Raw genomic sequence first — 21,638 nt, 5'->3', positions numbered from 1 at the left:
TAAGCTTGTAATGTATGGCTAGGGTCAAGGTATGATAAAGGATATTAATGTGGCTCAAATCACCCTAAGCACATAATTATTCTAAGACTTATATATGAACTATATTTTCCTTTTCCAAGTACACTTTTTCTTTTACATTTGAACTTTTTTTTTAACACATTTTTTTTTTACAATTTCACACCCCCAAACTTATTTTCTTTGTATTGTAGGTAGTGAGGTTACTTTTGATATGTTGAACTTATTTTTTTTTCACATCAACATCACCTTTCCACCTTTTTTAACATTTAGCTCAATCTAAATTCCATAAACAATATACATGCTTAGGAGTGAGGGTTGCAAAATTGAAAATTTTATTTTAAGGTTAGGCTCATTATTATGTAGTTAAACAAAGAAAGGGAAATTAGGCTCAAAAGGGTATACTAGGGATAAAGATTTAACACGGTTGGCTTTTTATGCTCAAACGGTTCAAAGATGGCCTAAATCATCTCCCTAAATAAGTATTACCTGGGATTTCACATTGAGAGAAAATTATGCAAATCATAGAATTCCTGACATAATCTAATATTTACATCAATATAAACTTTCTCTAGATATTTAGAATAATTCAAAGTAAAAGATATAATGCTCAAAATTGTGGAAATCACATCCTAACAATGATACTAACAAAAGCATTTAGCATGAATCCAAACCAAAACCTTATTCACCAAAGGCTAAGAATTCAAGGTAACTAGCTATCATCATTGGATAAAAAAAAATCATTGAAAAAAATTGGCATAACTTTACTTTAGATTCCTAAAATTCAAACAAGAAATAAATTCATTTACCAACTAATCCTAAATTATTTATAAATACGCATGCAAATAAAATTAAATCTAAAACTTTCACAAAATATTCATCATCAGAAAAATAAATTCACCCCTTCAAACTTAAACTAAACATTGTCCTTGATGTTAGAAAAAATAAAGGGAAGGTAAAGAATACTCCTCTAATGATTGGATGAATCTGGTGAAGCGTTAGTCCTCACCTTTGTCCTCATCATCCTCATTGTCACTTGTAGGAGAATTTTTTTTTACTGGAAAAAAAATAAATAGAGATTAATGAAAATAAATAATTAAATAAAATAAAAATAACTTAAAAATTAAGAGTTTCGAAAGCTTGGGTTGCCTCTCAAAAAGCACTTCTTTATAGTCAATAAGTTGACTTTGGTTGAGGTTTGAGTTTGCATGGAAAAAAGCTTGAGGTGTGAAAGTAGCCTCCTCCTAAAATGAGGTTATAGTGCCTTTAACTCAAGATTTGATACTTGCTTAACCTAAGGTGGTGAAATAGGCTGACTTTTATCCAACTTCTCAAATTGAGTTCTTTTTGAATAATGTGTTTTTGGTACAACCTCCTTAGGTAACTCATCAACTATAGCCAGAAAAGGAATGGGAGGCACATATGGCTTGATTTGTGGTGATGTAGATATTTTATCTTCTTCCTTAATTTCTTCATCTTGAACTTGATTGCTGAAAGTATTTCCTTGATCTACTTTATCTCCATCATCTTGAGGTCTATTATTGATGGCACTAGCTAGTTGACCCACTTGTGTCTCAAGATTTCGGATTGATTTTGCTTGACTTTGAATAATGGTATTAGTCTTTGTCATGAAAGCATCTGTCTTTGTCATGAAGGCATCAGTCTTTGTCATGAATTGCATGAACATATCCTATATTGAAGGCTTTTTCTCTAGCATAGGAGGTCTGACTTATGACTGAAAACCATTATGGAAAATAAGCTATAATGAATATGTAGGAACGTGATCATTACTCCATGAAAAATTTTCATGATTCCATCTTGAGTTGTAATTGTTGGAGTATGACTTATTTTGCTGCCCATCGAAGCTTCCATCAAATTGCATTGATTCATAATAGGCTGGATAACAATCATTTGAATGCCTATCTCCACAAAGCTCACATGTCACAAAAGGACTTTGAAAAGCAGTCATACTCCAAGTGTTAATTTTCTGAGACAAAGCATCTACTTGCGTGGCTAAAACATTGATTGCAACCAATGCATAATCACTAGTAACCTTCTTAGGCACAAATTGTTTAGATGGCCACTGATAGTTCATCACCTCAATCAAAAGTATCTGAAAATAAAAAGAAAAGTTTGAAGTAAGATTAGGAATGCTTGGTCTTAATATTAACAAGAAAGAGTTAAAAATCAATTCCCCGGCAATGGTGCCAAAAACTTGTTATGGCTGAAATACCGAAACATATGCAGTGCAAGTCTACACCTCAAAATTGCTCTCATTCTTTCACTAAAAATTCTTCTTTCATTAAATACCTACAAAAGCACAAATAAATCAATAACAATCTATCTTAACCATATTAACACCAAATTAAGCATAAAATTAACTATGATTAGATTGACTCACCTAAATTAACTAATTTAAAATAATTAAATTAAACCTACTAATTTCTATGCATTACTACAAGAACTAAACTAAATTATTATCAAAATTAAGCCCAAATAACTCTATATTATAGAGTTATCACATACCGAGTGGTGGGGGCGAAACAAGTCTTAAAGATAATGTCTATTGAAAAGCTCACATTGAAGTCAATTTTTCCAGTTCCTTGAATTCTATCTAAACTCCATTTGCAACAACAATTAATGCATCATTTAGAAAGAAGTTTTATAAAAGTAATAGAGATTTATATTTGATGCATTGTCAATGACTATGAATTTTGTGAAAAGTAATAGAGATTTATATTTAATACATTGTTTGTGAATATAAATTTTTTTTTCATTTTCTAGCAGAGATTAATCAAATTTATAATTACAATTAAGGAAAACTAAAAATTAATTTTAAAAGGCTGGATAGAATCGAAACTTGTCTTTCATAGATATATAAATGTTGACGAAATTTTAGATTTAAATCCCTAAATTTCCCATCACGGATAAACCACCCAAACTAAAAAAAGATTATTCCATTGATTCTTAGATTCCAAGCACATCAACAATCATAGCACTGTTGTAGTTGAATATAAACAAGAACAAGATGTAGTGTTTTTCCTTCACAGCTACAATTGGCAACCTTCAAAATCATGCCATTGTTCAATCTTATAGCAACTATGAAAATACACCTTCAGTCGTTAGCCAACAATATGAGGCAATCTCTTCAATCCATGTTTGTATAGGTTTGAACATCCCAAAGCTCAGAGGCCTTTAACCCATTTCATTATCCTTCAATTCCACCTTGCAAAGAGATAATTGGAATTTGTGGGTTCTTTATTATGCATGACGGCACTATGTTCCTTTCCCTTTTTTTTTTTTTCTTACACTTTTAAGGAAAATGTAAATGATTACTATAAATTTGGACAATATTTTCTTAATTAAATTTTATAAATATTTACTTACAAATTAAGTTTTGAGTTTTTCTAAATTTGCTTAACAATGAGATCATAACATATTATTCACTGATAGCATATGAAATCTATACATCGATAGTGTATCAAATATAAATTCTATTTAATAGAGAAAGGATTTAAACAAACCAACCAAAAGAAATAAGTGTTGAATAAACTTATGAATGGTGACTCTGCTCCATCCCTCCTTAGATACTTCCAAAAATATATAACCGTTTGAATGTGTGTCTTCAGGATATTAAAGCTTTTTTTATGTTGATATTTTTTCTATTTGCTTTTTGTTATTTGTTTTTTACTTTTTAAACAAATTACTAGAAAATAAAAGAAAAGGTAAAAATAATGCAATAATTGATGTAAAATACACAAATAATTAAAAATGAATATCAATTATTACATAATAAGTCTATATACATGTAAAGTCAAGCATTTTGCTTTCTAAAATTAAACTACACATTTCTATGTATAATATCAGAAAATGAATACAAATTATGGTTTAAAATACAATAGAAGATATTCAAACTTGGATTCAAAACATAGAATAAGCTAGTGTTAGCTCAATGTTGTTTGTTATAATAACAAAACGTTTTTATCTAAAGCATTCGTATCTTGTACTCCAACATGTTTTTTGGAGTGTACAAAAAAAAATTTATTTATTGGTCAATTTGGACTTGAAAAAGATTGGTTTGAGATAGTAAAGAACAAAGATTAAATTAGAATATCTCATGTCATCATTTCACATAATTATTCTATACCATGTTATCATTTTGTAGACTTGTCACCTGACACAAAATGATAACATTTAACGTTAGAAAAAAGTTCCATTAATGTTTAACGGTTTAATAGGAGTACTAAACTTGACTTATCATATAATGGAAATTGAACTTGATTCTAAGAAATGATATGTATGCAACTCTTTAAATAAAAAGATACATACACATTAATAAGATTTTTTTAAGGGGGTAAATAATAGTAGCACTTGTCCACAAAAAAAATTAGAAATCTAAAAGCCCAGTCCATTTCCGATTCTCTTGGCCTAGTAAAAAAGTTATATGATAGGTGTTAAGCTCTATTTGTTGTTCTTTTTACTTGTGGTAGGAAACAGAGGTAACCTTTAAAAGGGTTTTCACTTTGAAATGTTGTTTTTCTTGATGAAATTATCGTTGAAGTGAATCAATAATAAATTACTCCTTTTTAAAGGAGAATTAACTTAGGATATGGACCACACACACAAAAAAGCCGTACACACACGGTCCACACAGATAGATGAGCACAAGACAGCCTGCATGAAGGGGTCCAATAGCTGTTAAGAAGAGTAGCAGCCAAGTAAAGTATTTTAAGGCAATTAGAATACTTTCCATATTTAAGTTTTCCTTGGTTGTTGATTACTTTTCTTGCCCAACAAGTAAACTTGGTTTTTAGGACATTTATTTTTATATCATTTACTCTATTTGCACTCTAAGGAAGTTTAGGATTAGAATACTTCTTTATTTAATTTACTTACATTACAAGTAGGTTTAGGATGAACTATGTCTATAAATAGTCCCTTTATGCTTCATTGTAAAATCGAATAGGGTTTTCCTAGATTCTATTGTTTTGAGACATTGTAAAATTGAGCAAAGTTTTTTTACTCCATTCTTTTGAGACATTTTATTTTTCATGGTATAAGAGCAGGTTTCTATCCTAACTTTGTTTTTTTTTTCAACCATAACGTTGATTTGGTTGTGGTAAAGTGATGTCCTTTCCCTTTGATTATTTTTCTGTCGACAACTTTAGTGTCGTACATAATTTGTTCTCCTTCAGTAGCTTCAACGTCGTGCATGATTTATTCTTTGTTAGTAGCTTCAGTGCCATACCATTGGCAGCTTTGGTGTCGTACGTGATTTATTTTTCATCGATTGCTTTGGCACTATATGTGATTTGTTATACCGTCGATTGACCATTAAAAGATGATTCTAATATTTTCCAAGGATGGTTTGATAGCAAAACCTGATGTCAATTCTAGGGATTTCCAATCTTAGATCTAGAGCAACATGGTGATAAAATCATGTCTCATCAACTCACTTTCTCAGATGTTACAAAAAGGTGTTGCCCATGTGGAAACTACGATCAAAATATGGCTCGATTTAGAAGAATGATTTACTCGAGGAATTACGTCCCAAATATATGAATTAGAGCAATCCATATAGATGCATCCAAAGTTAGAAGTGTTCTTGAGACAACCAATGAGAAGTTGCCTTACATGAACCCACAAAATCACAAGGGCAAAAATAAACCTTTGGATGAAATTACTTAAGGGCTCATCGACAACAAACATTGGGCCACCATCGATTAGGGGTTCCAAATGCCTTACACACTTACAGAGCTAAGACACACCAACAAGGGGCACCTAGATGAGCCCTACAACATGACATGGAATGGTAATGTTAGCATGCCAGCCTAACGTGTCAAGTGTCAAGACTACGCATATCCAGTAACAACAAAAAAAACTGCACACTTGAGTGTTGGCACATTAGCAAGGAGTGCCCATGGGCTGCACACATTGAGAACTCGTATGCTAGAAGAGTGTGAGGACATAGCTCGCACAACAGTGGGTCACGCATATCATAACCTTACGATAAGGGGAGCTGTGCATAACATAGTCACATATACTTGGAACATGCACTTACGACATAGCTAGAAGGTGCTGCACGGTAAGGAAAAAAAGCAGACGGGCTGCACACACATGAGAGCCTACACCAATGGGTCATGCACACTTAGCCCGCACCTTAAAAGGTCGCGCACATAACGAACATGCATCAAACAGCCTCACATGGGAGTGTCACACACATTAAGACTTCAAACCCATAAGTCACACACCAAAGGGTCTTGACTGAGAGACCTACACACTTGAAGGCTTTATACAAAAAAGACACACCCTAGTGGTCAAATTGGTTATAATGTGATGCCTTTTTAGTGGTTATAATGTGATGTCTTCTTCTTATTGCTTCAATGCGTAATTAAAAACTCTATTAGTTAGATGTCAACAACGCCTTGTTGCATAGTGATTTTGAAGAAGAAGACTACATGAAGATTTCTCAAGACTTTTCCAAACAAGGGGAGCACCGAGTTTGTCATCTTCAAAAGTCTACATCTGTTGATTCATTATTTACATTTACTCATCAAGGATCTTTTACTGTTGTACTTATTTTAGCATAATGAGGTCTTAAAAGTTGCAAACTGGCTTCCTCACCCATTGATCAACAACATAAACTTGATATTGATTCAAGACAACTTTGTGATGATCTTGGACAGTATAAATGTCTCATTACCAAATTATTTTATCTCATGATCACACATCCGAATATTAGTTACACAGTGCATAGATAGAGTGCACCAAGAGCTTGTACGAGTCCAAACAATATAAGCGTCTGAGACAACCACACTTTGATGCTTTCATATGAATTCTTTGATACCTTAAAATTGTGCACAAATAAGGCACTTGGTCGGAAGCAATTTCAAACTTTGTTGGGCAAGTTGGGCATTTTCAATCTTCATGCTCTAACTTAAGGGAAAGTCAAGGAGAATTAACTTAGAATATGGGCCACATATGCAAGAGAGCCATACGTACATGGTCCACACAAACAAACGCAGATAGGACAGCTGTCATAAAGTGGTCCAATAGCTGCTAAGAAGAGTAGTAGTTAAGTAAAGTATTTTAAGGTAATTAGAATACTTTCCATAGTTGTTACAGCCCAAAACTCGGGTGTTGTTGAATTTTCTACTCACGCAAGTGTACGTATCGCACAGTTAATATAGATATGAGTAGAGTGTCGATCCCACAGAGAATTGAATTAATCCTTACAGTTAACTACTAAAATTAATACACCTTAATTTTATCTAAACAATTTAAATTAATAAAATAATAACGAAAACTAAAACTTAATCTAAAATCTATTAGCAAATTTACTTTATTAAATGTGAATGACTACTAGACCTAAGATTATGATGTCCCTCAATACTTTATCTGATTATTGTCTCTCTCTCTTAACTCAGTTTAATGGATTAAGTTGCTAACCTAGAGTTCTAAATTATTTACAAGTCTTTGTCAAGTTTCTTATAAAAATATCTCTCCCAATTAATTTACTATATGTCTATGCAAATTAAATTGAAGAAAGATTCATTAAGTTTGTGCTCTAATTTTGGCTACGTACAACTTATAAGTGTATGTCTACCCTATAAGCAAATCAAACCACCTAATCACTAAGTTCATTTGATCATACGCTATTCTATTCAAGGTCTACCTAAATCTCTTCTCCAACTCTAAAAGTTATTTTGCCATTCTTCACATCAATAAGTGCTCCAGCTGTAGCTAAGGATGGTCTTCCCAAAATAAGAGGAATTTCAACATCATCTTCAATCTCGAGCACAATGAAGTCTATCGGAATATATAAATGCCCAACTTTAAGCAAAACATCCTCTATAATCCCAACGGGGTGCTTGATTGTTCTATATGCTAATTGCAAGGTAACTGTAGTAGGTTGTATCTCTTGAAATCCAAGTTTCCTGGCAATAGATAAAGGAATTATTGAAACACTAGCACCTAAATCACATAAAGCTTTAGAAATTTTAAAACTACCAATAGTGCATGGAATAGAAAAACTCCTTGGATCTTTAAGTGTTGGTTGAAGCTTATTCTGGATTATAGCACTGCACTTTTCAGTAAGTACAACTGTCTCAAACTCTTCCAGTTTTTTCTTTTTGGTCAAGATGTCTTTCAAGAATTTAAGATAACTTGGCATTTGTTCTAAAGCTTCAGCAAAAGGAATATTAATGTGCAGTTTTTTAAGTACCTCAAGAAATCTTTGGAATTGTTTGTCAAGTTTTTGCTTTTGAAAACGTTGAGGAAAAGGTGGTGGAGGTGTAGGGGCAGATTGTGATTTTTCTTTTGAATTTTCAACAGATTTTTTAACCATAATTTCTTTTTCAGCATCTTTTTCAATTTCTTGCTCATCAGATTGAATTGAAATCTCAGGATTTAATGCTTGATTACTTACCTCTTTACGTACCTCTTTTCCATTGCGGAGAGTGATTGCCATGCAATGTTCCTTACATTCTCTTCTTGGGTTGGGTTCAGTATCACTTGGTAAGGTACCTTGAGGTTTAGTATTTAAAGCACCGATAAGTTGGCCTACTTGTATCTCAAGATCTCTAATTGAAGCTGCTTGATTTTGAATAGAGGCATCAGTCCTTATCATAAATGCATCAGTCTTTGTCATGAATTTCATGAACATATCCTCCATTGAAGGCTTTTTCTCTAGCATAGGGGCTCAAGATGGAAATTCAAGGGGAAAGTTTGACTTAGCCGTTGATGAGGACCCTTGGTTGTTATTCCATGAAAAATTTGGATGATTCCTCCAACCAGGATTATAAGTGTTGGAATAGGGATTGTTCTATTGCGTATTTCCAACAATTTGATAAGACTCATAATAGATGGGACAATTGTCATTGGAATGTCCTTCCCCACAAAATTCACATGTCATAAAAGTGTTATGAACAACATTAACACTCAGTTTATTTATTTTCTGTGTGAGAGAGGCCAATTGTGTAGAAACAGTGTTTATCACATCTAATTCATGAATTCTAGCAATTTTTCTTGTACCCAATCTTTCAGATAGCCATTGATAATTATTAGAAGATATCTCTTCAAGCAAATCATAAGCCTCATCAATGGATTTACTCATAAGTGCACCTCCAGCGACAGCATCAATAGTAGTTTTAAATGGTCCTAGCAAACCATTATAAACAGTCTGAACTTGCAGCCACTTAGGTAATCCATGGTGAGGACATCTTTTCATCAAATCCTTATACTTTTCCCAAGCCTCATATAGTGATTTAGAATCAAATTGCATGAAATAAGTGATATCATTCCTCATTTTTGCTGACTTTGTAGGTGGGAAGAATTTTGACAAGAATTTTTGAGCCAAATCATCCCAAGTATTAATGGAACCAGCAGGAAGTGAATTTAACCAACTCTTTGCTTTATCTCTCAATGAAAAAGGGAAAAGCCTTAATCTTATGGCATCATCAGTAACACCATTAGCCTTGAATGTATCACAAATTTCTGAAAAATTTATAATATGAGCATTTGGATCATCATTAGGCAAACCCCCAAATTGAACAGCAGTTTGAATCATCTAAATGATTGATAGCTTAATTTCAAAATTATTGGCTTGAATAGGAGGTCTTCAGATACTAGAGTGGAGATTTTGTAGTTGTGGGACTACATAATCCCTCAAAGGCTTGGTCTCTTCCTTTTGTTGATCAGCCATTGTTTTACTTGGAGCAAAAACTTTTTTATTTTTTTTCCGAAGTCTTCGAAAAGTCTTTTCGATTTTTGGATCAAAAGGAATAATTTCCAAATTTCGGACTCTTCGCATACAACGACCAAAAGTACCTAAAAAAAGAAAATAAAATTAAAGAAAAGAAAAGTCTAGATTAAAATTAAGAGTGCTTGATATTAATATTAACAAAAAAGAATTAAAAATCAATTTCCCTGCAACGGCGCCAAAAACTTGTTGTTAAATTTTCTACTCACACAAGTGTACGTATTGCAAAGTTAATATAGATATGAGTAGAGTGTTGATCCCACAGAGAATTGAATCAATCCTTACAGTTAACTACTAAAATTAACACACCTTAATTTTATCTAAACAATTTAAATTAATAAACTAATAACGAAAACTAAAACTTAATCTAAAATCTATTAGCAAATTTACTTTATTAAATGTAAGTGACTACCAAACCTAAGATTATGATATCCCTTAATACTTTATTTGATTATTGTCTCTTTCTCTTAACTCAATTTAATGGATTAAGTTGCTAACCTAGAGTCTTAAATTATTTACAAGTCTCTGTCGAGTTTCTTTTAAAAATATCTCTCCCAATTAATTTATTATATGTCTATGCAAATTAAATTGAAAAAAGATTCATTAAGTTTGTGCTATAATTTTGGCTACGTACGGCTTATAAGTGTATGTCTACCTTATATGCAAATCAAACCGCCTAATCACTAAGTGCATTCAATCATACTCTATTCTATTTAAGATCTACCTAAATCTCCTTTGTCAAGGTTTAACCTAGGTTTCCAATTCAATCTAATTGGTGATCAAGCAATTAGAAGCATTAAGAACATAATAAAATAAACAACTTAAATCCATCAAACATAAGTAAAAGAGAGATAAATAATTCAGACTATATATTGAGTTCTATCATAATCTTAGATTAACAATTTAGTTCGCCATCAAGTCACACATCATCTTTGAATAAAATATAAACATTAAAACAAAACCAAGAAAATAAGAGAATAAAAGAAAATATAGAAAAACTCAAGAATTGTATTCTTGATCTTCAAATCTCCTTGAATTCTGGAAATTCTTCTTAGCTTCAATGACTCTGTGCCTTGACTCTCAAATGTTAATTTGGTGTTTTCTTCTCCCCTTATGTCTTCCGAAAGGTTGTCTTTATAGGTTTTGGAGTTAGACCAAGTTGGGTGAAGAAAGAAGTCAATTTCAGTTGGGATTTCCTCAGCAAACTATGTAAGTCGCAGCTTTGCCAAATTAATTAATAGAAATTGTAATTGCTCTAGGACTACTGCAGTGTGTCAACTTTGATAAGATTTTTTACCATCCTACAGGCCAAACTGGGTGAAGTGTTAAACATAAGAGTTGTATATCTTTCTCTCAGCTTTCCAATGGTTCAATAATCTCTTCATTTGAAGCTTTTTAGAGAAAGTTATAGCCAAAATACCGAAACATATGCATTAGAAGTCTACACCTCGAAATTGCTCTCCTTCTTCCACTAAACTTCTTCTTTCAAACACCTACAAAAGCACAAATAAATCCTATCTTAACTACATTAACACCAAATTAAACATAAAATTAACCAAGATTAGATTGACTCACCTAAAATAACTAATTTAAAATAATTAAATAAAACTTACTAATTTCTATGCATTACAACAAAAACCTAGCCAAATTATTATCAAAATTAAGCCCAAATAACTCTATATCATAGAGTTATCACCGGGCCATGATCAGCGCATGAGCCCAATGGGCACAACCCGCTAAGCCCAAGCAAGCCTTTTTATGAAATCTTGTTCATCATTTCATTACATCACCATTCCTAAACCACAAATCTTGATTCTCAACTATGCGTATTTCAATAACATACATGGCAACTAAATATTTATATTTGTATTAATGCAAAATATTGTCATTCACTCATTGCCATCTCATAATGGCATCATCAATCCAAATATACATCTATTGTTTGTAACCTAAATCTTAACGAATTACATCGAGTGTATATATATACATACAAAAGACTTCTGACAACCAGATGAGGGACCTTGGGTGAGGGTACGGCTACTGAATGCCAAAATACCTACCAAAGGGTGAATGCACGTGAACACCTCAATTTAGGTCCCAACTACCTCTGAGTTTGAAAACATGAAGTTTAAAAGAGTGAGTATAAACCTAGTGAGTGAATATAAGAAGGGAACAAGCAAACGATAAGGAAAATTTTAGAAAACACGATGCACTTATAGTAAAAACAATGCAATTTATTTAAATTCTTGTTAAAACCCCTCATTTCAAACTTTGAGCATTTAATACTTTAGTGTTGAAGGATCCATGATCAACCATGAAGTTGGAAAGGGTGAGAACTATAGCAGAATCTAAGCAAGATGAGCATAACAGCATAACAGAGGGTTTTGCTACAGCGAGAATGCCTTTCCGCTGCAGTGAAATTCAAACAAAGAAATTTTTTTGAACCTCCCAAGAGTTTCTCGCTGCAGCAAAATTTTGAGTACAGATTAAGTGAACCACATAAGACTTTCTCACTGCAGTGAGATTCATTTTTGCTGCAGCGAGAATCAGGGCTGATGAAATTAAGGGGGGGGGTTTTGCTGCATTGAAAATCTGCTCTATTGCAATGAAAATCAATTTGAAATTAGTTAACAATTTGCAACACTCGACAATCAATACAATCACATCTTATTTCCTTATCCTTTCTATAGCATATATAAACAGTTTTATAACATGTATGATCATCTCTAAAGTATATATGTATAAGCATACATACACCCATCGGTCATCAGCTCATGCGCACTCCCACACCTCACATAGCTGGAATCATCATGTGCACTCCCACACTGTATAGCAAACATAGATACAACCCCCAGTCATCAGCTCATGCTCACTCCCACTCCGCACTTAGCTAGAATCACACCACGTCATCATCGGCATGTGCCCTCCCACACTGCACACACTTGGTTATAATTACCCCACAATATTACTTATCAATACATATCATATATCTACATATATATATATATATATATCAACATAACATAGGTGCACACGGATTCATCACAATCATATTCCACAATGCAAAAACGTTTCCTCAAGGGCTTGTTCCCATGCATATTTTAGAGAAAAGATCAATAAAATATTTCAAGTGATTCAATCAAGCTTGTATGCACTTATCCCCAAAACATTTTAATGCAAGTTCACTCATTGTTTTTGTTGATGCTCTGATCGACTCTAACTGCGTCTAATGCTCCAGATGGAGATGTGGGACCTCGTTGGAACCTATCACACATAATAGCATCACACTAACTCAAATTGGTGATAATAAAATTCTAAAAGCCATTCCCTAAATCAAGTTCTATTAGTTATTCTTAACTAGCTTCCTATTACCATTAAATGACTATTTATTTATTCTACTCTAATCACACTAAAAATATATATATAAACAACCTCAACAATAAAACACTCACAATCTAATTATTAACCATTATCAACAACTTAAAAATCAACCCTAATTCATTACTCACCTTGGTGGATTTTGTAATTTGAATTCCTTGCCAAGAGTTTTCAAGCTATTATGGAATATCTCTCTTTCTCTCTTTCTCTCTAAAATGTCCAACTAGTGAGAGAGAGTATTGAGGAAATACTTTTGAGGGTTCTTGAGGTGTAGAAGTAAAAGAGTATGAAAACCCTATGACAAGGTGTATAAAAGCATGAGAAATAGAGTTAATTTTGAGAAAGTTATAAAGGTTTCAAGGAAGGCTTCCATGGAAGGTGAAAAACGTGAAATGGAGAGAAGGGATGGGAAGAAGAAGAAGAAGAAGCTGCTAGAAATTAGATATTTATGCTTAAAGTTTATTAAAAGTCCATTTATTTACAAAAATGCCATTCAATAGTTGTCTTTGTCTCCTTTCTTTCCCTTGGTTCAACTTTTTTCACCTTTGATACTGAGACAAAGTCCATAATAGTCTAGAAGTACTCGAGTTCACGAAAACTTAAAAATTTAGCCACGATATGCAAAATGACCATTTTGCCCCTATTGTGAAAATTGTCATTATTTCTATTTTCTTCGTTTATTTCATTATTATATACATCATTCATTTATTTCTTAGGTCTATTTAGACCTTAATAATGTTAGAAAAACCCACTTTTAGAAGCTCACCTAGAAAATGATGAAACTACCCCTAATCCACGTTATCGTGTCCACCTCCGCTACATGTCTTTGAAAGTTGAGGTTTCACAATATTTAAGTTTCCTTACTTGTTGATTGCTTTGCTTGCACAACTAGTGAGCTTAGTTTTAATGACATTTAATTTTATATCATTTACTTTACTTGCACATCAAGGAGTCTAGGATTAGAATACTTCCTTATTTAATTTACTAGCGTTACAAATAGGTTTAGGATGAACTATCTCTATAAATAGTCCCTTTATGTTTTATTGTAAAATTGAACAGGGTTTTCCCTAATTCCATTGTTTTGAGACATTGTAAGACTGAGTAGTGTTTTTTTGACTTCATTCTTTTGAGACATTTTATTTTGCACTTTTGTCACAAAGTGAATGTTTTGTTTTCTTTTTTTGGTCTGAGATGTTTAACATGAGTTGATTAATGACAGTGATGATCTTTGCCATAAGTTAGTAATATTGAATGGCCTTAGCTAGTAGTCACTATAGTTAGTGTAAACCAGATGTTATGATTGACATTTTGGTAGCATTTGGTAATGAATTTTGAGAAAATTATGAGGAATAAACTTTCTTGATAAGGACATTTTAAAAATAACCATCAAAATAAATTTAACTACTTTTAACTATATTTAGCCATGACTTGACAAAAATACCCTTGAAACTATTTCAAATAAATTAAACCATTCATCACAATTTCTCCCCATTTGTGCTTCTGATTTCTCTCTCTTACCATCCCACTCTCTCAAATTTTATCGATTCCTCTCTTCAGTTTTCGTCTGCTATGCTTCTGATTTCTCTTTCTCATGTTTTCAGATTTCTCTTTCTTGCGCTTTCAAGACACCAAGCAATGGTTTTGATGTGCTTGTGTGGGTGGCTATTTGGGGAATTTGATTTTTAGGTATTTTGGAAAAAACTAAAGTGGTAGAAATGATCACAGATATTTGAAATAGCTTTGATTGAATTAATTCGGGACCTAGACACCAATAAACTCAAAAATTTAAAATTTATAAACCTAAGTTTGCAAAGAATTTTTTTTTTATTTTTAGTCGAAATAAGTGTTTTAGTTAAGAAAATTTGTGTTTTGATTTATGAAAACATGTTAGAAACACTTTAATTGGTGCCAAATTGTAAAAAATCAAAAAGAAATGAACAGAGTTGAGAGGATTTGAAGTTTTGGTTTGTAAGTAACAACAACATTTTAGGCATTAAAGTGTAACAAAATGTTTTTGAATATGACGTGTAACAACAATATATTTTTTTTCAACATGACGTGTAACAACTTTTTTTAACCATGGCGTGTAACATATTTTTGTACATGGCATGTAACAACAATATTTTTTTCAACATGACGTGTAACAACCTAATAATGGCGTGTAACAACCTAATAATGGCGTATAACATGTTTTTGCACATGGCATGTAACAATAGTATTTTTTTTCAACATGACGTGTAACAACCTAATAATGGCGTGTAACAACCTAATAATGGCGTATAACATGTTTTTGCACATGGCGTATAACATGTTTTTGCACATGGCATGTAACAATAGTATTTTTTTTCAACATGGCGTGTAACAACCTAATCATAGCGTGTCATTTGTTTTTGTACATAGTGCGTCACAACCTAACTATGGCGTGTAATATATTTTTGTACATAACGCGTAATTTCATAGCGTGTAATTTTATTAAGGGTAATTTTGTTCAACTTGGCTAAAAATAGTTAAAATTATAAAGAGGGTTGTTTTTGAAAACATTTTATTTTTAAGAGTTATTTTTAAAAATGCTCCATGAATTTTTATGTTAGCATAGATTCTAAATTCCCAAATTTCTTTCAGTAATGTGTAGATTGCAAACTCTTTGAGACTGCTAATTCATCAGGCCATTTATAGCTAGGAAAGAATACTAGGGGAATTGATACTTACACCAATAATGCCATCACTCAGCCAATCCCTGACTTAGCATAGCACTTATCAAACTGTAATGGAGCCTTACAAGTGCTATAAAGGCACCAAAGCATGAAGCAAATTTCTTCGCACGAGTTAGAACACAACACAGCCTCTGCAGTCTCAACTTACATCTCGAGCTGCCCCAAAGGTATAGCTCCTCTTTAATGCTATTTACTTTATGCACAGTAACAAGAGAACAGAGCACCCACCTCCCATACCTTTTGAATGAATTGCATTTGCATATGGTGCAGTGTCATGGTGAAAATGTTTTTTTTATCTGGTGGATATGCAATTCATATATCAATATAATTTTTTTGTTAGAGCCTGTTTGGCTCCACTAGAACAATAAGAAGTGTTTTTAAAAGCAATTTTTCAAAATGTATGGTAAAATTGTGTTCAAGGCAACTTTGAAATATTACAGTAGAATTTTTACTTTGGAGCTTAAACTCTTAACTCTGGCTTATTTTCAACTTTGATAGAAGCTACCCTGGAAAAAAGAAAAAAAAAACTTTTGAAATAGATAAGCAGCTTGGAAACTGGGGCAAATGGACACTAAGCATTGCCTGAAGGAAGTTTATGCATGCTAGCCTTTGAAAGCTGTGTCTGGTTGGCTCTTCGTTTTACCCATATAGACCTGCAGTTTGATTTATATGGTATATTTACTCAAGTAAATGGAATTTCCAGGGAAAACTAATAAAATGGCGAACAGGATCATGGCGCTTGTTGTCGATGATAACTTGTTGAATCAAAGGATTCACAGCACACTTTTAAACAAACATGGCATAGAGACAGAGGTGATGGGGAACGGGAAGGAAGCTGTGGATGCCCACTTATCAGGAAAGAAATTTGACTTGATACTGATGGATAGGGATATGCCGGTCATGAATGGCATCCAGGTATACGAATACAATGTTTTACCTAAGTAATTTATCTTCACATTTTGGTAAAGATTCATGAATGTTGGAAACTTTGCTTCCTTCGATGATAGGCGACGAGGAAACTTAGAGAAATGGGCGTACGCAGCATCATCGTGGGCCTCTCATCACACTCATCGGAACAAGTAAAAGAATTTATGGAGGCAGGTCTTAATGACTATCAAGAGAAGCCTCTGACGTTAACTAAGCTCACCTCTATTCTACAAAGATGGAACCTCAATCTTTGACCCTAGAGAGATATTTCCATGCCCATCTATATCTCTTCATCTACCAATCATTGATCTACTTCTACTACTTCAGTTATACCAGCACTGTTTGGTCAAATGTTATGTGCTACATATAATATATATAGAATCTTAATGTCTCAGTCTATTTATTTTCCCGATCATTTTATATATACAATAACAAATTAGTTTATGATCATGGATAACACATAAATAAATAAGGTAACAATATGTGTTGTATAAATATGTCTATGTTATAAAAACAAAGCAAATATTTTGTAACTTGATGATAAATGAATAATGTATATATAGATATCAGTAAATGCTAATACTGCACTTTTCAAAAAAAAAATACTAATACTGTAGTTTGGGTTATCTCTAATAGCATACAGGTAATTGGATAAGGAATTTATACAAATTAGAAAAGAAAAAAAGTATGTACCGGAGGGGAACACCTAGAGGAAGAAGAATCTGGAGATGGGCAATAGGAAGGGATTGGAGAATGTTAGGAGAAATGTAACACAAGTAGTCACAGTTTTCATAAATAACATTCCGAAAAGAGTGGATGGGAGCTGGTTGCAGAAATTATTTGAAAGACTATAGTCAAGTGCTTCAGGTGTTTGTATCGCCAAGGAGTAAGGGATGGAGCAAATTCGGTTTCATCCATTATGCAAGCATGCAGGAAGCAAGAGCAACAATATACAGACTCGATGGAGTTTGGCTGCTAAATTGCATACTGGGCGTCAACTTGGCTTGGTATAGCCACAATAACAGGCTCATGTGGGGGGCAAAGGACGTATGGGACAGGGCAATAAGAGGGGAGAAGGATGAAATAGTGACGGCTTAATAATATCAAAGATCTAAAGTAAAATATTCAAATGAGACCCTTTTATTAAAATTAAGAAACTCTTTTTTAAAGTTTTGAATAACCAAATTCATATTTTTGATTTGACATATCAAATATTTATTATGAAGTATCAAAAATATTTAACTATTATAATTATTTTGTATTTTTTAAATTATTAATATAAAATCAACAATCAAAATTTCTAATTTCAATAAATTAACTATCACATAAAATAAAGATAATATAATAATATAATATAAACTCTAAATTAAAGTAAAAAAGTCTGCAAAGATTAAAACAATAATACCTAATTGTTGAATGCTTATTGAAAATCGTAAATGAGGCTCATAGCTTTATGAAGATAATAACATAACAAACTTTCTACGTATTCCTTGGAGGAAATATGAAGTTAAAGTAAGAAAGAGTAAATGACGGAAGAAAAATTTAAGAGTGAATATTATAAATTGAAAAAAAAAAGGATAGTTGGGAAGTTGATAACTCTATTATATAGAGTTATCTTATGCATATTTGGATCCTAAAATTGAGCTAAGTCGTCTAGTTTTAAGTAATCCATAAGTAATTTTATGCTTAGTAGTAGTAATTTAATTTATGTCATGGTATTTATCATTTATGTAATTTCAATGAATTTTTTGTTAAAATCCCTCATCTCAACCTTTAATTAATTGATTTTCTGATATAAAAGGATGTGCAAGGACTTGAAACTCAAATGGCATAGGATGGTGCAAGTAGCTTAAGAAAAGGCCTCTAAACATGCTGCAATATTTTGAGCATAACTCGAGCTACAGAACTGCAATCAACACGATTCTTGACTTACGGAAAGCTAAGAAGAAGACCTACAACTTTGATGTTTAGCACTACACCCAGTTCAGAAGGGATCATGGTAAAAAATGTGGAGTAAATGGACTGACTGCAGCAGACTGCAGTCAGCTTTGACAAAAGCTTGCGCGCCTAGGTGCCGAATGCACTGTCCAACGTTAAAACAAGCCACAAAACAGAACCTTGGGTGCCTAGGCACGAACATGTAATTCTGCACATTTTTGGCCATTTGATTTTACATCAAATGACCATAAAAAAGGGTATAAATACAATTATTGTTTAGGGTTGAGGAGGAGCATCTTGAGGAGCAACTTTAGAGGCAAAAAGGAGCTTTCCACAAGGAGAAAAGAAGAAAATCTTCAAGAAAAGCTTGACAAAGCTGCACCAAAAAAGTTTTCCCTCACTAGTTTTATTTTTCTCTCTCTAAATCTCCTTGTATAGATGCTTAGTTTTACTGAAATTTTATTGTGAGCTGTTGAAATGTTCAGCTAATCTTTCTTTTCTAGGATTATGGTGGATATTAATGTAAAGTTTGGATGCTTGATTGACTATTACTTGTTTTTATGGAATATTTAGTGTTTATTCAAATTTGCACTTATTTCCCATTTGATTGACTGATCACCAATAGGATGTGTATAGGTTTTTAGATAATACTTGACAAAGTTAGTCTAAAAAGATCATGGTTTGCGTAGTATATGATCATTGCAATTAAGAATTAATTGGGTGATTTGTTAATAGGGTAGACATACACCTTTTAACCATATACAGTCACATTATAGGGCCTATAATTAAGGAACTTAGCTTAATTAATTAGCTATAGACATATAGAGAATTAGAGAATTAAATTAAGTTAGGCCATTGTACATTATCTCAACAGAGAGTCGTACATGCTTAAGGATCTTAGGCTAGCGTTAGTTTTCCATTAAAGTAGGTAATTAGTCAATCTTAAGTCCAAATGAAGCATTAATTGAAACCATAATTCTAGATACTTCCCCATTGTTCTCCAACTCAATTTACTTGCAATTTTTTTAGCTTAGTTCACTAGTTTAGCCTTGCTACTTTAATTTTTATTTTCAATTAATTTTCAAACTAGATTTCCTTAGATAAGATTAGATTGCCTAATTTTAGTAATTAGCAAAAATTTAGATACAACTCTCTGTGGAGATGATAACTCATTCACTACTATATTACTCGTTGACCATGTACACTTGCATGATGCTTTGCTAATTTGATAAAAGTTTTAAAGCAAATTGTCTTGATAAATTAACAAGCACAACAGAAGTGATAAAAAATTGAGATTTATTAGATACATAATTAAAAAAGTGAGTGAATTTGTCATTTTATTAATTATTTTTTATTTTTATGTGTTTTTAATAGAAAATGAAATAATTAGTTTAGAACTAATAGGGATGGGGAAGTGAAAGAAAAAAATATTTATTAGGGTTTAAGGTTTAGGTAAATATTTTATATATTATCTTAATTTTTATATGTTTAATATAATTAATTATATTACTATTATTATTATAAAAAAATGGGGCCTTTTCAAATTTAGGGCCTAAAGCCATGCTTGGGTGGCCTGACCCAAAGGTCGGCCTTGGGATGGAAGGAAATAATATGAAAGAAACGAAAAGAGGGTGGTGGACACTACAAACAATACAGAAAAAGAAAAACACAACCACACAAAAAGAAGGATGAAGATGTGAAACCCTAACTTTTATACTAAGGTAATGTCTTGATTCAAGTCTAGGGCCATGACTAGCACAAGGATATCAATAGGAGTGACCCTCTTAACCCATGCAAGCCTCAAAACAAACAAACCAATAAATCAAAGCACGTCATCGGACTCATCTCCGTGAACTCTTATACAAAACATTCATGATTATAGTTATGCCAAATATCAAAACATCGATTTGAACGAATCTGTGCTTAAAGTGCAGAAGAAAAACAAATACAAAGTTCAAACTATAAGCCACCTTAGGCAAATTCAAATGTAAGCCATTCCATGGCAATATCATAGTGTAACATTTATAACAAAGTGAAATTAGAGTCAAAGTCCATGATGAACAAACACAATAGACAAACCAACGGAGTATAAATTAAACAAAGGGGTAAACACCTATTGGATGCCTTACTGATGTCACAACCCAAATTCGAGGGCCATGACTAGTGCAAAGTTATCGATGAGGGTTACTTTTTTAACCCATGTAAACCTAAAAATGTGCAAAGCAAAACTAATACTCAAAATTAACTCATGGGATTCATTACCATGGAACTGTATATCAAACATGAATGAACATATTATTGCTAAAAGGATATGTATATATCACATCAAGTTTGCACACTCAAGTGCTTAAAATGTGGAAGCGACACATTTCAAAATAACACGTATGGCCATCCTATGGCAAATACAAAGCGTAGCCATCTCAGGGCAACTCTCAAAATACATGTCATATAATACAAGGCATAAGTGAAATATTATCCATAGTAGCCAAACATAACAGATCAATGCAAATAAGACCAGCGAAGTATGACTCAAAAACAAAAACATTAACGCCTATTGGATGCCATATGTTCACCTCCTTGAAACTAATTAATGTGTTAGCTCTTCCCAACAGATAGTGAGCAAGCAGCTATTGATATGCAAAACAATTGCACCTTATATGTGTGAGTTATAAATAACTCCGTGAGCAAACACGGGGAAGGGGAACAAGCTAAACAAGAGAGTGTTTGTCAAAGATACTTTTTAAACAAATGCAAGAAATCCAAAGCAAAGTCCAAAATTCAAGCAAATAACAAGTTCCAATTTCAAATATCAAATATCATTTCACATAGTTGTGGAGCACTAAGTAGTATGTACAACCAAATCGAAGTGTGTTGTAACACCCAAGTGGTCAAATACATAATAGCCA

At 32.6% G+C, this 21,638-nt stretch overlaps 1 protein-coding gene, 1 non-coding gene and 1 pseudogene across 2 annotated transcripts; 2 read left to right on the top strand and 1 right to left on the bottom strand.

Moving 5' to 3' along the window:
• Positions 1-7,690: 7,690 nt before the first annotated feature.
• On the bottom strand, positions 7,691-8,362 carry LOC148764188 (uncharacterized). The gene has a single exon (XM_088803553.1). It carries the CDS (start codon positions 8,360-8,362, stop codon positions 7,691-7,693), a length of 672 nt encoding a protein of 223 aa, XP_088659679.1.
• An 856-nt stretch (positions 8,363-9,218) lies between these two features.
• On the top strand, positions 9,219-9,325 carry LOC148764187 (small nucleolar RNA R71). Its single transcript, XR_016025006.1, has one exon. It is a non-coding gene; the product is annotated as a small nucleolar RNA R71 (small nucleolar RNA).
• A 7,259-nt stretch (positions 9,326-16,584) lies between these two features.
• On the top strand, positions 16,585-17,048 carry LOC18609195 (two-component response regulator 24 pseudogene; annotated as a pseudogene).
• The last annotated feature ends 4,590 nt before the right edge of the window (positions 17,049-21,638 follow it).

The sequence above is a fragment of the Theobroma cacao genome, chromosome 2 (assembly GCF_053813885.1).
Source record: "Theobroma cacao isolate CCN51 chromosome 2, ASM5381388v1, whole genome shotgun sequence".
Classification (NCBI taxonomy): domain Eukaryota; kingdom Viridiplantae; phylum Streptophyta; class Magnoliopsida; order Malvales; family Malvaceae; genus Theobroma; species Theobroma cacao.
The sequence above is the reverse complement of the archived record's forward strand: the minus strand, read 5'-3'. Positions and strand labels throughout refer to the sequence as shown.